The sequence below is a fragment of the Mesoplodon bidens genome (genome assembly GCF_964165515.1).
Source record: "Mesoplodon bidens genome assembly, chromosome: 8".
NCBI classification, from domain to species: Eukaryota; Metazoa; Chordata; class Mammalia; order Artiodactyla; family Ziphiidae; genus Mesoplodon; species Mesoplodon bidens.
This window is the reverse complement of record NC_138165.1, coordinates 79,553,848-79,571,654: the sequence shown is the minus strand read 5'-3', so window position 1 is coordinate 79,571,654 and position 17,807 is coordinate 79,553,848. Positions and strand designations below refer to the sequence as shown.

Below are 17,807 nucleotides of genomic sequence, written 5' to 3'. Positions count from 1 at the left end.
GCCTTTCATCCACCCGGCTCAGAGTAACAGGGAGAAAAAGTAGAAAGAAAGAATTAGTAGAAGAAAGAAAGAGAGAGGGAAAGAAAGGAAGAAGGGAAGAAAGGAAGGAAGGAAGGAAGGAAGAAAGAAAGGAGGGAGGGAGGGAGGGAGGAAGGATGGAAAGAAAGGAGGGAGGGAGGGAGAAAGGAAAGGAAGAAAGACAGGAGGGAGGGAGGAAGGAAAGAAAAAGAAAGTGGAAAGAAGAAGGGTGGGAGGGAGGAAAGAAAAAGAAAGAAGGAAAGGAGGAGCGGAGGGAGGGAGGGAGGAAGGGAGAGTAGGAAAAAAAGAAAGAGCAGGTAAAGTAAAATAGAATAAAGTATGAAATATAGTAGCGTTATTAAAATTAGAAAGTAATTATTGAAAAAAAAAAAAAAAAAACCGGACCGATAGAACCCTGAGACATATGGTGGAAGCAAAGCTATACAGAGAGAATCTTACACAGAAGATTACACATACACATTCACAAAAAGAGAGCAGGGGGAAAAATCAAAAATCTTGCTCTCCAAGTCCACCTCCTCAATTTGGGATAATTCGTTGTAAAAAGAGGAAAAGGGCGAGAAGTCTGAAATCTTGCTCTCTAAGTCCACCTCCTTAATTTGGAATAATTCGTTGTAAAAAGAGGAAAAGGGGGGAAAGTCTTAAATCTTGTCCTCAAAGTCCACTTCCTCAATTTGGGATGATTCGCTGTCCATTCATGCACTCCACAGACGCAGGGCACATCAAATGGACCGTGGAGCTTTAATCCGCTGCCTCCGAGGCTGCACAGAGAGATTTCCCTGCCTCTGCTCTCACAGCTCCCGGGTCTCAGCCTTGGACCTGGCCCCGCCTCTGCGCGTAGGTCGCCGGAGGGCGTCCGTTCTTCGCTCAGACAGGACGGGTTTAAAGGAGCCGCTGATTCGGGGGCTCTGGCTCACTCAGGCAGAGGGGAGGGAGGGGCGCGCAGTGTGGGGCGGGCCTGCGGCGGCAGAGGCCGGCGTGACGTTGCAGCAGCCCGTGGCGCTCCGTGCGCTTTCCCGGGAAAGCCGTCCCCGGGTCTCGGGGACCCCAGCAGTGGCGGGGTGCACAGGCCCCCCGGAAGGCGGGGCGGACAGTGACCCGCGCTCGCACACAGGCCCCGCGGCGGCGGCGGCGGCGGCGGCGGCGGCGGGCCGCGGCGGGCGGGCGGCGGCGGCGGCGGCGGCCCACGCCCGTCTCCGAGGTCCGTGCCTTACCCGCGGCTCGTGCCTGTCACCGGCGCTTCCCCAAGCAGCCCTCTTAATGCCCTCTCCTCGCGCACCAGGAAACAAAAGGGAAAAAAGTCTCTTGCCTCTTCAGCAGCTCCAGACCCTTTCCCCGGACTCCCTCCGGGCTAGCCGTGGTGCACTAACTCCTTCAGGCTCTCTTCCTGCCGCCAGCCCCAGTCCTCTCCCTGCGCTCCGACTGAAAGCCGATACCCGAGCCTCAGCTCCCAGCCCCGCCCGCCACGGCGGCCGAGCAGACAAGCCTCTCGGGCTGGTGTGTGCCTGAGGGCACCGGTCCTCTGTGCCAGAATCTCTCCGCTTTGCCCTCCGCACCCCTGTTGCTGTGCTCTCCTCCGCTACTCCGAAGCTTTCCCCCTCCGCCACCTGCAGTCTCCGCCCGCGAAGGGGCTTGTAGTGTGTAGAAACCTTCCCCCCTTCACGGCTCCCTCCCACTGGTGCAGGTCCCGTCCCTATCCTATTGTCTCTGTTTATTCTTTTTTTCTTTTGCCCTACCCAGGTATGTGGGGAGCTTCTTGCCTTTTGGGGGGTCTGAGGTCTTCTGTCAGCGTTCAGTAGGTGTTCTGTAGGAGTTGTTCCACGTGTAGATGAATTTCTGATGTATCTGTGGGGAGGAAGGTGATCTCCGCGTCTTACTCTTCCGCCATCTTCCTCCGGGGTCCTGAAGCATGTCCTTGCCTCCTATCACACTGGAATCCCATCAAGCCTTCAGGCTTCCTACCAGCTTACAGGATGGAATCTGCTGGCGTCTCCCCGCTTTTCCCCTCCATTAATGGCAGGGTCCCAATGTGTACTTGCGACCCATGCTTTTCTCAAACCAGTGCTTCTCCCGTTTAGCGCGCGCCAACCCCCCTCGCGGGCTCCTTGCAAAAGACTCTTAATTCTTTTTAACATCAACCACTGAGTATACATTAAAAAAAAAGATATAATTGACATATAACATTTTATTAGTTTCAGGTATACAACATAGTGATTCAATATATGTACATATTATGAAATGACCACAGTTAAGTCTAGTTAACATTTATCACCGCACACAGAAATACATCTTTTTAACATTCTGCATGATGAAATGGGGAGTACACAGAAAGCAGCTCTGCTGCATCCCAAAGTATGAATGTTTTTCAAGGAAAAGCACAAGATTGAGATCGTTTGAGTTGAAAGCTGCCTTTTTCTTTTAAATGTGGAACGCTTCACAAATTTGCACATCATCCTTGCTCAGAGGCCATGCGAATCTTCTGCGTATCGTTCCAATTTTAGTATATGTGCTGCTGAAGCAGCACTTTTTTTTTTTTTTAACTTGAAAGAACAATTGACAGATAAACTATGGTTATTCAGACTTGGGTATTTGACAGATACTTTCTCAAAAAAGGGGGTTAAATGGGCCTGTCACTTCAAGGAGAACAACTGACAGTATTTGTTGCCAATGATAAAAGCTGAATTTTTTTTTTTTTTTTTTTTTTTTTTTTCTTTTTGCGGTATGCGGGCCTCTCACTCTTGTGGCCTCTCCCGTTGCGGAGCACAGGCTCCGGATGCGCAGGCCCAGGGGCCATGGCTCACGGGCCCAGCCGCTCCGCGGCATATGGGATCCTCCCAGACCGGGGCACGAACCCGTATCCCCTGCATCGGCAGGCGGACTCTCAACCACTGCGCCACCAGGGAGGCCCAAAAGCTGAATTTTTAAGCAAAAATTAAAATGTGGAAAACGTGTGTATCACTGCAAGCTTGGCATTTTTCCAATATTTAAAGACTTTCTGATGAGATTGGTGACGATTTAATGTGCTTTTTGATACAATAAAATGTATCAACATTTGGAAGATCTGCATAATTCACTGAACCAGTATTTTTCAAATGTCCAATTCACACGTTATAAAATCATGCATAGGTTTAAAAAAAATCTATTCAAAGTGTAGGATAGACCAGTGAATTTTAATGTAACAGGATACAAAGAGTTTGATGTAGTTTCAGATTCCACATTTTAGCTACTCTTTAAGAAACTACCACTTAACAAGTTTTGGTATAGTTTCAAAGGAGAATATCCACAATTATATGAAATGGCTATTAAAATCCTCCTCCCTTTTCCGACTATATATCTTTAAAAAGTAAGATTTTCTTCATTTATTTCAAATAAACAATCTTAACAGATTAAATGCAGTGGCAGATATGAAAATCCAGCCGTCATCTTTTAAGTCAGATAATCAAGAGATTGGAAAAGATGTAGAACAATGCTACCTTTCTCATGAAACATCTTTTTGTTTTGGAAATTTTAGTTATTTTTCATTAAAAATGTTATTGTATTTGAAGTGAGTTAATAAAGATTTAAAGTTTTTTAAACTTTATTTTTTGATATGGTAAATATCAGGAGATAATAACCCACAGAAGCAAAACAGAGGGATCCCGAGACCAAAACCCCTGAGAATTCCTGTCCTATCCTGAGTTCTCTGCTGCTGTCCTCACTGATAACTGTCAGTGTGTATTTCTTTTCCCCTTGAGTTCTTCCCTTATTTCATATGTACCTGTATGTGGTAGGATTTTCTGGAACCAGTCTTCTTTTTCCTCAGCTCCCTTTAGTGTACCATATCTGTTCTTAGGCTGGCTTCCCTCTCTAAATTATTACTACATATCTAAACCACACTGAGTCTACAAATTCTGGACAATTGTTTTATATTCTTTTTTCCCTCCTTAATTATTGGCCTCTAGACATCTCCAGAATACCAGAAACTGCAAGATTCCAGTTCTTGTTATGAGTCTCTTGCTCTCCATCTCGGCAGGAAAAGGAAGGAAGCAGAATACACACTGGGTTTCTGGAAGACCTTTCCTGGAAAAATGACGGTAAACCGTGCCAATTGTTGATATCCCAACAAACAGCAGGCTTATCCATAACAGCTGCCATAATTTTCTGGGTTTCTCACTTATTTATGGTAATAATGCTTTAATGACCCCTTTTCTAAGGGCAACGAAGGACCACAGCAGTGGGGGCTTTAAATATCAACACCTTCCCTCATGGCTAGGAATCCTTTCTGAATATGTCTCTCCCTCTTTTGTTTGTTCCTATCTTTTTATTTTCCTTTGAGCACTGATTTTGTGAAATGTTTGGATCCCGTCTGAATTTAGGTTTAACACCAAGCTAAGCTATGACCAACAAATTCTCCTAAATGTGATGTGTATCTTTTTCATCCTCTCTTTGCAGAAAATAATTTTGATACTTCAATTTTGTATTTGTTTTTAATCCCAGGATTCCTTGAGGAAGCCAGAGCGTCGACTGCTGTGTGAGAGCAGTAACCGGGCCCTGTCTCTGCAGCACGCTGGGAGGTTTTCTGTGAATTGGTTCATTCTCTTTAATGATGCCCTAGTCCATGCCCAGGTAGGCTGGATTCCTAACCTTAAAAGAGGCCCTGGAAGGTGCCGTACTATGAATATTTAATTAATCGTAGTATCAGTTTATTTTACAAACTATTGTGATTTTACTGAAACTCTTGAGTAAAAGACACTGTTTAGCTTGCTTTTGTGGTACCGGCCAGATTTCAGGGAGCTTTTATAGTTTCCAACTTGAAAATGAGTGTCAGCCATCTGAAGGGGTCCTTGCAGCAGACATGGCGAGACCATTGGGGTTAGTTATGTTATGGGGCCTATGTGGCTGAGGTGGACTTAACCATTTGAAAGGGGTTCTGCAGCAGCGACCCCAGGGCCCACATGGGCTTTCTCAGATGTGTCTCCATGTTCTTTGTTTCAGTTCTCCACACACCATGTTTTCCCTTTGGCCACACTGTGGGCAGAGCCACTTTCTGAAGAAGCTGGTGGTGTGTAAGTGTCCCCCCAACCTCATTCCCTTCCTCTGTTACTTACCCAGTTTGTTTCCTTAGACATGAATAAAATGGGGAGTCTCAGGAGGCCTCCCCATTCTGCACAAGAAGGCTTACCCTCCCAGTACGTAGGTAGTAAGTGCCCTGCTGTGAAGAACATGACAAATCATGACAAGTGGCGGAAGGGCTTCTCCATTGTTCTCATCCCCATTGTTTAACCCAGAGAAATAACTGTGTCCTTTTCCCACCGTGGGAACCACACCCAGAGCATTGAATATCTTTAAATTTAATTGACTTCTGAGCCCTTTGAAAGAAACAAGTTGCTTTTCATATTTGAGGATTGATGTTGTAATGACAGGTTGTCATACTGACTGATCTTTGTCCTTGTGAACATTTAGGAATGGCCTAAAGATAACTACACCCGAGGAGCAGTTCACTCTCATTTCATCAACACCCCAGGAAAAGGTTAGTCCATCATGGTATTTTCTTTCCATCTTTGGCCTGGCTCTTTCTGTCTCTTATGGTGGTAAGAAAGAAATAAAAATTGTTCTTGCTTGCCTAATGATCCATAATTATGTCTGATAAATCTTCATTAAACCAAGACTGTAGAATTTTGTTGTTGCTGTTGTTGTTCTTTTTCTTTTATTTTTATTTTATTTTATTTTTTTATACAGCAGGTTCTTATTAGTTATCTATTTTATACATTATTGGTGTATACATGTCAATCCGAGCCTCCCAATTCATCACACCACCACTACCACTTTCCCCCCTTGGTGTCCATACGTTTGTTCTCTACATCTGTGTCTCGATTTCTGCCTTGCAAACTGGTTCATCTGTACCATTTTTCTAGATTCCACATATATGCTTTTATATATGATATTTGTTTTTCTCTTTCTGACTTACTTCACTCTGTATGACAGTCTCTGAGTCCATCCGCATCTCTACAAATGACCCAATTTCTTTCCTTTTCCTGGCTGAGTAAATATTCCATTGTATATATGTACCACATCTTCTTTATCCATTCGTCTGTCGACAGACATTTAAGTTGCTTCCATGTCCTGGCTATTGCAAATAGTGCTGCAATGAACATTGGGGTGCATGTATCTTTTTTTTTTTTTTTTTTGCGGTACGCAGGCCTCTCACTGTTGTGGCCTCTCCCGTTGCGGAGCACAGGCTCCGGATGCACAGGCTCAGTGGCCATGTCTCACGGCCCCAGCCACTCCGCGGCATGTGGGATCCTCCCAGACCAGGGCACGAACCCGCGTCCCCTGCATCAGCAGGCAGACTCTCAACCACTGCGCCACCAGGGAAGCCCGCATGTGTCTTTTTGAATTATGGTTTTCTCTGGGTATATGCCCAGTAGTGTGATTGCTGGGTTATATACAGTAATTCTATTTTTAGTTTTGTAAGGAACCTCCATACTGTTCTCCATAGTGGCTGTATCAATTTACATTCCCAGCAACAGCGCAGGAGGGTTCGTTTTCTCCACACCCTCTCCAGCATTTGTTTGTAGATTTTCTGATGATGCCCATTCTAACTGGTGTGAGGTGATACCTCATTGTAGTTTTGATTTGCATTTCTGTTTTGGAGATTAATCCTTTGTCCATTGATTCATTTGCAAATATTCTCTCCCATTCTGAGGGTTGTCTTTTCGTCTTGTTTATAGTTTCCTTTGCTTTGCAAAAGCTTTTAAGTTTCATTAGGTCCCATTTGTTTATTTTTGTTTTTATTTCCATTACTCTAGGAGGTGGGTCAAAAAAGATGTTGCTGTGATTTATGTTAAAGAGTGTTCTTCCTATGTTTTCCTCTAAGAGTTTTATAGTGTCCGGTCTTACGCTTAGGTCTTTAATCCATTTAGAGTTCAGTTTTGTGTATGGTGTTAGGGAGTGTTCTAAGTTCATCCCTTTACATGTAGCTGTCCAGTTTTCCCAGCACCACTTATTGAAGAGACTGTCTTTTCTCCATTGTATGTCCTTGCCTCCTTTGTCATAGATTAGTTGACCATAGGTGTGTGGGTTTATCTCTGGGCTTTCTATCCTGTGCCATTGATCTATATTTCTGTTTTTGTTCAAGTACCATATTGTCTTGATTACTGTAGCTTTGTAGCATAATTTGAAGTCAGGGAGCCTGATTCCTCCAGCTCCATTTTTCTTTCTCAAGATTGCTTTGGCTATTCCAGGTCTTTTGGGTCTCCATACAAATTAAAAAATTTTTTTTCTAATTCTGTAAAAAATGCCATTGGTAATTTGATAGGGATTGCATTGAATCTGTAGATTGCTTTGGTAATTTTCACAATATTGATTCTTCCAATCCAAGAACATGGTATATCTCTCCATCTGTTTGTGTCATCTTTGATTTCTTTCATCAGTGTCTTATAGTTTTCTGAGTACAGGTCTTTTACCTCCTTAGGTAGGTTTATTCCTAGGTATTTCATTCTTCTTGTTGCAGTGGTGAATGGGATTGTTGCGTTAATTTCTCTTTCTGATCTTTCGTTGTTAATGTATAGGAATACAAAAGGTTTTTGTGCTTTAATTTTGTATCCTACTACTTTACCAGATTCATTGATTAGCTCTGGTAGTTTTTCTGGCATCATTAGGATTCTCTGTGTATGGTATCATGTCATCTGCAAACAATGACAGTTTTACTTCTTCTTTTTCCAATTTGTATTCCTTTTATTTCTTTTGCTTCTCTGATTGCTATGGCTAGGACTTCCAAAACTATGCTGAATAAGAGTGGCGAGAGTGGACATCCTTGTCTTGTTCCTGATCTTAGAGGAAATGTTTTCAGTTTTTCACCATTGAGAATGATGTTTGCTGTGGGTTTGTTGTATATGGCCTTTATTATGTTGAGGTAGGTTCCCTCTATGCCCACTTTCTGGAGAGTTTTTATCATAAATGCGTGTTGAATTTTGTCAAAAGCTTTTTCTGAATCTATTGAGATGATCTTATGGTTTTTATTCTTCAGTATGTTAATATGGTGTATCACATTGATTGATTTGCATATATTGAAGAATCCTTGCATCCCTGGGATAAATCCCACTTGATCATGGTGTATGATCCTTTTAATGTGTTGTTGGATTCTGTTTGCTAGTATTTTGTTGAGGAATTTTGCATCTCATATTCATCAGTGATATTCATCTGTAATTTTCTCTTTTTGTAACATCTTTGTCTGGTTTTAGTATCAGGGTGATGGTGGCCTTGTAGAATGAGTTTGGGAGTGTTCCTTCCTCTACAATTTTTTGGAAGAGCTTGAGAAGGATGGGTGTTAGCTCTTCTCTAAATGTTTGATAGAATTCACCTGTAAAGCCATCTGGTCCTGGACTTCTGTTTGTTGAAAGATTTTTAATCACAGTTTCAGTTTCATTACTTGTGATTGGTCTGTTCATATTTTCTATTTCTTCCTGGTTCTGTCTTGGAAGATTATACCTCTCTAGGAATTTGTCCACTTCTTCCAGGTTTCCATTTTATTGGCATAAAGTTGCTTGTAGTAGTCTCTTGGGATGCTTTGTATTTCTGTGGTGTCTGTTGTAACTTCTCCTTTTTCATTTCTAATTTTATTGATTTGAGTCTTCTCCCCTTTTTTCTTGGTGAGTCTGGCTAATGGTTTATCAATTTTGTTTATCTTCTCAAAGAACCAGCTTTTACTTTTATTGATCTTTGCTGTTTTTTTCTTTGTTTCTGTTTCATTTATTTGTGCTCTGATCTTTATGATTTCTTTCCTTCTACCTAACTTTGGGTTTTGTTTGTTCTTGTTTATCTAGTTCCTTTAGGTGTAAGTTTAGATTTCTTTTTTGGCAATTCAAATTTTTTTTATTTAAAGTTATTATAAAATATTGGTTATATTCCCTGTGCTATACAACATATACTTGTAGTTTATTTTATACATAGTAGTGTGTAACTCTTAATCCCCTACCCTTACCTTGCCACTTCCCCCTTCCCTCTCCCCACTGGTAACCACTAGTTTGTTCGGTTAGATTGTTTATTTGAGATTTTTCTTGTTTCTTGAGGTAGGATTGTAATGCTCTAAACTTCTCTCTTAGAACTGCTTTTGCTGCATCGCGTAGGTTTTGGATTGTCGTGTTTTCATTGTCATATGTCTCTAGGTAGTTTTTGATTTCCTCTTTGATTTCTTCAGTGATCTCTTGGTTATTTAGTAACGTATTGTTTAGCCTCCATGTGTTTGTGTTTTTTACATTTTTTTCCCTGTAACTTATTTCTAATCTCATAGCATTGTGGTCAGAAAAGATGCTTGGTATGATTTCAATTTTCTTAAATTTACTAAGGCTTAATTTGTGACCCAAGATGTGATCTATCCTGGAGAACGTTCTGTGTGCACTTCAGAAGAAAGTGTAATCTGCTGTTTGTGGATGGAATGCCCTATAAATATGAATTAAGTCCATCTGGTCTATTTTTGTCATTTAAAGCTTGTGTTTCCTTATTAATTTTCTGTCTGGATGATCTGTCCATTTGGGTAAGTGAGGTGTTAAAACTCCCCCACTATTATTGTGTTACTGTCGATTTCCTCTTTTATAGCTGTTTGCATTTGCCTTATGTATTGAGGTGCTCCTATGTTGGGTGCATATATATTTATAATTGTTATATCTTCCTCTTGGATTGATCCCTTGACCATTATGTAGTATCCTTCCTTGTCTCTTGTAACATTCTTTGATTTAAAGTCTATTTTATCTGATATGAGTATTGCTACTCCAGCTTTCTTTTGATTTCCATTTGCATGGAGTATCTTTTTCTGTCCCCTCACTTTCAGTCTATATGTGTCCCTAGGTCTGAAGTGGGTCTCTTGTAGACAGAAAATATATGGGTCTTGTTTTTGTATCCATTCAGTGAGTCTGTGTCTTTTTGTTGGAGCATTTAATCCATTCACATTTAAGGTATTTATCGATACATATGTTCCTATTACCATTTTCTTAATTGTTTTGGGTTTGTTTTTGTAGGTCCTTTTTTTTAAAATTAATTTATTTAATTTATTTATTTTTGGCTGCATTGGGTCTTTGTTGCTGCCCAGAGGCTTTCTGTAATTGTGGCGAGCGGGGGCTACTCTTCCTTGCGGTGCGCGGGCTTCTCATTGCAGTGGCTTCTCTTGTTGCAGAGCATGGGCTCTAGGTGCGTGGGCTTCAGTAGTTGTAACGCAAGGGCTTAGTTGCTCCACGACATGTGGCATCTTCCCGGACCAGGGCTTGAACCTGTGTCCCCTGAATTGGCAGGCAGATTCTTAACCACTGCGCCACCAGGGAAGCCCTGTGGGTCCTTTTCTTCTCTTGTGTTTCCCACTTAGAGAAGTTCCTTTAGCATTTGTTGTAGAGCTGGTTTGGTGGTGCTGAATTCTCTTAGCTTTTGCTTGTCTGTAAAGCTTTTGATTTCTCCATCGAATCTGAATGAGATTCTTTCTGGGTAGAGTAATCTTGGTTGTAGTTTCTTCCCTTTCACCACTTTAAATATACCGTGCCACTCCCTTCTGGCTTGTAGGGTTTCTGCTGAGAAATCAGCTGTTAACCTTATGGGAGTTCCCTTGTATGTTGTTTGTCATTTTTCCCTTGTGGCTTTTAATAATTTTTTTTGTCTTTAATTTTTTTCAGTTTGATTACTATGTGTCTCAGAATGTTTCTTCTTCGGTTTATCCTGCCTGGGACTCTCTGTGCTTCCTGGACTTCGGTGGCTATTTCCTTTCCCATGTTAGGGAATTTTTTTTTTTTTTTTTTTCAGTACACTGGCCTCTCACTGTCATGGCCTCTCCCATTGCGGAGCACAGGCTCCGGACGCGCAGGCTCAGCAGCCATGGCTCACGGGCCTAGCCGCTCTGCGGCATGTGGGATCTTCCCAGACCGGGGCACGAACCCCTGTCCCCTGCATTGGCAGGCAGACTCTCAACCACTGAGCCACCAGGGAAGCCCAGTTAGGGAAATTTTTGACTATAATCTCTTCAAATATTTTCTCGGGTACTTTCTCTCTCTCTCCTCCTTCTGGGACCCCTATAATGCAAATGTTCGTGTGTTTAATGTTGTCCCAGAGGTCTCTTAGGCTGTCTTCATTTCTTTTCATTCTTTTTTCTTCTGTTCCACAGCAGTGAATTCCACCATTCTGTCTTCCAGGTCACTTATCCGTTCTTCTGCCTCAGTTATTCTGCTATTGATTCCTTCTAGTGTAGTTTTCATTTCAGTTATTGTATTGTTCATCTCTGTTTGTTTGTTCTTTAATTCTTCTAGGTCTTTGTTAAACATTTCTTGCAGTCTTCTCGATCTTTGCCTCCATTGTTTTTCCAAGGTCCTGGATCATCCTCACTATCATTATTCTGAATTCTTTTTCTTGAAGGTTGCCTATCTCTCCACTTTATTTAGTTGTTTTTCTGGGGTTTTATCTTGTTCCTTCATCTGGTACATAACCCTCTGCCTTTTCATTTTGTCTATCCTTCTGTGAATGTGGTTTTTGTTCCACAGCCTGCAGGATTCTAGTTCTTCTTGCTTCTCTTTTGTTGTTTTAGTGTAGCAATTTAAAACATAAAGCAGTTCATTTCAAGAGCCAATCAGTATTACTCAATAAAGAGAGTATTAGGAGTCAGAAGTTTTTTTACACCAAGGAAAGCTAGCAGGATTTAAAGCAGTGCTTGATGAGTTGTTGCCTTAAGCTTACTGGAATTTACTTTTTGCTCCTAGGCAAAGTGGCTCCGGGCTATAAGCCAAGCTGTAGATCAGGCTTTGAGGGGGACGTCTGATTTTCCACCTTATGGAAGCGGCAGCAGTATTCAGAGGCAGGAACCACCCATTTCACGCAGTGCCAAATATACTTTCTACAAGGATCCTCGCCTAAAGGATGCAACCTATGATGGACGTTGGCTTTCAGGCAAGCCTCATGGCAGGTGAGAATGTTTACAGTTGGATGTATGCCTGGAGTCAGGATGGTAGTCTAATTACTGCAAAAGTACTGATTATCAGAGACATTAATTGACATGTATTATTCTTTACTTATGCATTCCAGAGGGGTTTTGAAGTGGCCAGATGGAAAGATGTATTCTGGCATGTTCAGGAATGGCTTGGAAGATGGGTAAGAACTTCGTGAACATGAGTGTAAATTCAACTACAGACTTAAATTATGTTATTTTGCGTTTAGAGTTATCTTCGAGACAGTTAGTAGAATTTTGTTTTGTGCTTTTGGAAGTGGATTAGGGCTTATAATGCACATGTATGAACATGAAGAGAGCTAGGAATCCAGGGTGCAGCCTGGATTTGTCTAGAATGAATCACTTACCTTGACAGCTGTGTTACCTCAAGTTACACAGCTTCCATTTGTTGACGTGGGACTGTGTTTTCTATCCGTTTCTTAGTTGTAAAGACTGAGGGCCTTGGGTAATGTTGATGTTGAGATTGTTGATATAGAAGTGCACCCTTTACACAAAGGACATAGAGAAATTTTCCTTTCAGTAGTTTTAATTCATCTTTAACTTCTGTGATCTGTTGAAGGGGAAATCTTCTAAATGATATGGTATCCTAATGGTACTCAAATGACACTATTTTTATATAAACTTATGTTTTCTAACACTGTAAATATATGGCAGTGAAGTATTTTGTATCATGTTAGAGAACTGATATATTTTACTATATCAAAAGATTATTATATAAATTGTGTAGGTGATTTTTTTTGTGTGTGATAATATAAATTTTTATGATGTCTTTTAATCTCCATTTAATAGAATTTCAGAATGAGAAGAGACATGAGATAATCTGATTTACCCCCCTTATTACACAGATGAGGGAACTGGGTACCTGGATTTACCCAAGGTGATGCAGCTAATTAGTGGCAGAAATAGGGCTAACCACACGTTTTCTGTTTTTCACTGGACTGGATAAAACACCTAATTGCTCTGTGTAGTGGTGTTGATGTCCCACTCCTCTAAGACTTGCCACATAGCTTAGGTAATAGATAACAGCTTAAACCAAGACCCCATTTACCCCTTTCCTCCTCTAGGTATCAACAGATCTTTTCTCTGTTCTTGTTATATTTGCCAATGTATACACATAAAAGGTGAATATGGCATAATGCATCTTAAGATGTTTTTATTCCCCTTGGCAGGTATGGAGAATACAGAATCCCAAACAAAGCACTGAACAAAGAAGACCATTATGTGGGCCATTGGAAAGAAGGAAAAATGTGTGGTCAAGGAGTCTATAGGTAATAGCATTAGAAATGTTGCTGGACTGGTTGGTGTTGCTTGTTCAAAGAATCATTTAAACCTAAATGTTTGTGTAGCCAAAGTTTCCAAGCAGTAAGTTTTATTTATTTTTCTTATGACTGAAGCTATATAGAGTCTTCTTTAAAAGATCAACCTCTCATCTATCACAAGATGAAAATATTAGGTTATTATTTAGTTCTTCACAAAACTGTGTAAACCTTGTACACCATAACTTTCTCATAGAATCTCCTAAATATCTTGCATGTAAATTTATCTTATATTTACTGCATGACTCTGATATGGACAAAGCCTGTCATTCTTTCAGAGATGACTCATTATTTCATTTTCCCGTAAGGGACTAAATACACATTTTTCCCCATGTTAACACAAAATACCGCCCACAACATCTTCAACTTCTTAGACTTAGTCATTCAAAATGAGATTTTTATAGCCAAAGCCATCTTGAGGAAGAAAAACGGAGCTGGAGGAATCAGACTTCTGGACTTCAGACGATATTACAAAGCTACAGTAATCAAGACAGTATGGTACTGGCGCAAAAACAAATATAGATCAGTGGTACAGGATAGAAAGCCCAGAGATAAACCCACATACATATGGTCACCTAATCTATGATAAAGGAGGCAACAACATACAATGGAGAAAAGACAGCCTCTTCAATAAGTGGTGCTGGGAAAACTGGACAGCTACATGTAAAAGAATGAAATTAGAACACTCCCTAGCACCATACACAAACATAAACTCAAAATGGATTAAAGACCTAAATGTAAGGCCAGACACTATCAAACTCTTAGAGGAAAACATAGGCAGAACACTCTATGACATAAATCACAGCAAGATCCTTTTTGACCCACCTCCTAGAGTAATGGAAATAAAAACAAAAATAAACAAATGGGACCTAATGAAACTTAAAAGCTTTTGCAAAGCAAAGGAAACTATAAACAAGACAAAAAGACAACCCTCAGAATGGGAGAAAATGTTTGCAAATGAAGCAACTGACAAAGGATTAATCTCCAAAATCTACAAGCAGCTCATGCAGCTCAAAAAAAACAAACAACCCAATCCAAAAATGGGCAGAAGACCTAAATAGATATTCCTCCAAAGAAGATATACAGATTGCCAACAAACACATGAAAGGATGCTCAACCTCACTGATCATTAGAGAAATGCAAATCAAAACTACAATGAGGTATCACCTCACACCGGTCAGAATAGCCATCATCAAAAAATCTAGAAACAATAAATGCTGGAGAGGGTGTGGAGAAAAGGGAACCCTCTTGCACTGCTGGTGGGAATGTAAATTGATAACAGCCACTGTGGAGAACAGTATGGAGGTTCCTCAAAAAACTAAAAATAGAACTACCCTTTGACCCAGCAATCCCACTACTGGGCATATACCCTGAGAAAACTATAATTCAAAAAGAGTCATGCACCAAAATGTTCACTACAGCTCTATTTACAATAGCCAGGACATGGAAGCAACCTAATCGTCCATCGACAGATGAATGGATAAAGAAGATGTGGCACATATATACAATGGAATATTACTCAGCCATAAAAGAAATGAAATTGAGTTATTTGTAGTGAGGTGGATGGACCTAGAGTCTGTCATACAGAGTGAACTAAGTCAGAAAGAGAAAAACAAATGCCATATGCTAACACATACATATGGAATCTTAAAAAAAAAAAAAAGGTTCTGAAGAACCTAGGGGCAGGACAGGAGTAAAGATGCAGACGTAGAGGATGGACGGGGAGGGGGAAGGGGAAGCTGGGACGAAGTGAGAGAGTGGCATGGATATATATACACTACCAAATATAAAATAGATAGCTAGTGGGAAGCAGCTGCATAGCACAGGGAGATCAGCTCAGTGCTTTGTGACCACCTAGAGGGGTGGGATAGGGAGGGTGGGAGGGAGACGCAAGAGGGAGGAAATATTGGGATAGATGTATATGTAAAGTTGATTCACTTTGTTACAAAGCAGAAACTAACACACCATTGTGAAGCAATTATACTCCAATAAAGATGTTTAAAAAAATAAATGCCATGAGAAAAAAAACCAAAATGAGATTTGATTGGTGAAAAATAGTCATATAAAAAATAATTACAGCTATCAGTGAGACATGAGTATAATTTTGAATTTCCTAAACTTTGTAAAAATGAGCATCAGAACTCAGTGTGCTTGTGATCTTTATTCATTCTTTCTAACCACAGTTATGCCTCTGGTGAAGTTTTTGAAGGCTGTTTTCAAGATAACATGCGTCATGGTCATGGTCTCCTACGAAGTGGAAAGTTGACTTCATCTTCTCCCAGTATGTTCATTGGCCAGTGGGTAATGGATAAGAAAGCAGGATATGGTGTCTTTGATGATATCACCAGGTACAGTATCCTTCTAATCTCACAGTTTAGCGCGAGAGGATAAGGTTCCAATACTTCTCCCAAAACTGATGATTTTATGAAGGCCGAGCACCTTAATTTGACAGTATTTCGAACATTTTTAATAAGACAGAGTTGTCAGATGTCATTTTATGCATTTGTTTGTGAACCAAACAACAGGTTACTTCTTTACAAGATCAAGATCATTCAGAATTAACATTGGTACCATTTTCCTTAAAGCTTCACACATAAAAAGCTTTTAGTGTCTCAAAGAGGCTACCAAATCTTTGACTGTTATACAGAGAGAAACCTTTAATGCAGTCAGTAGGTAACAGGAGTAAAAGTTTAGGAGGATCAATGGAAATTCCCTTTTGGGGTCGTAGAATAGTATCTAAACACCTTTCTGCCTAGGTCTTCCCATCAGGTTAGAGAGTTGTAACCATGCCAGCAACCCAGGAATCAAGCTTGGTTAAATTCAGTTAACTAAACCTTGGGGAGAAATATAGTTCTTTTGCCTCTGTATTTGATTTGGCCTGATTTGCTTTTGGACTAAATATATACTCTTCCTCTCATATTATTGTCATAATGTGTGATTAAAAAATTTTTGCTGCTATCACTAAAATCCATGATTATTTAACAGGTAGTTTGTACTAATTTTAATTTTTTTAGTGGAGATTAGTAAGATTTCTCGACATTTGAGTAGGTGAAGAATGAACCTTCTTTTATGATAAATCCCATTTCTTTTAAGTTAGTAAACTTTTGGGTGAGAAAATATTGTGCACAGGTTTGAGCCTACCTTTTGAGTGACTCATTTTGATGACATTATTTAGAGTTGAATTCTTGGCATTAATTAAATATTTTAAAGTTATCAAGGAAGTACTGGAAGTATATACAGATCTATGTCTGGTAGACTATAACGTTAAATTCCTGAGAGAACATTGCTCTGAGTAGGATATATTTTACAATCACATTGTCCCATGTTTGAGGAGACAGAGTTGACCACTTTGACTAGAGAAATGGAACAGATACCAACCTAGGGGTGAGGCTTGGTACCTCCCATGTGATAATTATTTTTTCCCCACCTCATCTTCATCATCATTGATTTTTTATTTCATTTCTTTTTTTTCTCCTATTTGCAGAGGGGAGAAGTACATGGGAATGTGGCAAGATGATGTATGTCAAGGGAATGGTGTGGTAGTTACCCAGTTTGGATTATACTATGAAGGCAACTTCCACCTTAATAAAATGATGGTGAGTGGAATATTTTACATATAGTTACTGTTGACTTTTTGAAACTCCTATGTCCTTAACTTTTTAACTCATCTTTTTATTAGTGTTCTACCTTTCCTAGTACTATTTTTCTTGTCTTAAGATTATGTAAGGCTCTGGGGGATGTGACTGTGGGTATCCTAAGTTACTGTGTGTTTTATGTGTTGTGATTTTTGTTTTGTTTCTTCACATAGGGAAATGGAGTTTTACTTTCTGAAGATGATACTATCTATGAGGGAGAATTTTCAGATGATTGGACCCTGAGTGGAAAGGTTGGAAACTTCTTTCTTTCTCTGATAATCTTTTACTGATTTTTTCCTGACCTTTAAAAAAGCTAACCTATAATAAAATTCACCTGTTTTAAGTGTACATTTCAATGATGTTTAGTAAATACACAGAGTTTTGCAACCATTACCACCATCCAGTTTGAGATCATTTCCATCACCCAAAAAGATTTCCTTCACCATCTCCTGCCCATTTGCAGTCACTCCCTGGTTCCACCTCCAGTCCCAGACAGCCTCTGATGGACTTTATAACCAAAGATTTGCCCTTTCAGGTCCTTTCATATAATTGGAATCATACAACAAGTATTCTCTTCCCTGTGGCTTCTCACATTTAGTATATTTTTGAGGTTTTTCTATATTGTGGCATGTGCAGTACTTTATTCCTTTCTCTTACTGAATAAAAACCACGTTTTGTTTATCCCTTCACCAGTTGATGGGCATTGGATTATTTCCAACTTTAGACTGTTTCCAACTTTGGGCTACTATGTGTACTGAAGTTGACTGCAACTTCTTTTTTTAGTTGAAATATGGTTGATTTACAATATTGTGTTAGTTTCAGGTGTACAGCATAATGACTCAGTATTTTTGTAGATTATACTAC

General features: G+C 40.2%; 1 protein-coding gene across 6 annotated transcripts in view; it reads left to right on the top strand.

The window, feature by feature from the left end:
• The window catches only part of ALS2 (alsin Rho guanine nucleotide exchange factor ALS2), a 94,730-nt gene that overhangs the window by 59,267 nt on the left and 17,656 nt on the right, over positions 1–17,807 (top strand). For all 6 annotated transcript variants that reach the window (XM_081242329.1, XM_081242330.1, XM_081242332.1 and 3 more), the window contains exons 14-23: positions 3,978–4,109; positions 4,513–4,641; positions 5,011–5,081; positions 5,479–5,545; positions 11,748–11,950; positions 12,070–12,135; positions 13,162–13,260; positions 15,492–15,656; positions 16,793–16,904; positions 17,117–17,194. In XM_081242329.1, the coding sequence (XP_081098455.1) occupies positions 3,978–4,109; positions 4,513–4,641; positions 5,011–5,081; positions 5,479–5,545; positions 11,748–11,950; positions 12,070–12,135; positions 13,162–13,260; positions 15,492–15,656; positions 16,793–16,904; positions 17,117–17,194 (1,122 nt within the window). The remainder of the gene's footprint in view (positions 1–3,977; positions 4,110–4,512; positions 4,642–5,010; positions 5,082–5,478; positions 5,546–11,747; positions 11,951–12,069; positions 12,136–13,161; positions 13,261–15,491; positions 15,657–16,792; positions 16,905–17,116; positions 17,195–17,807) is intronic.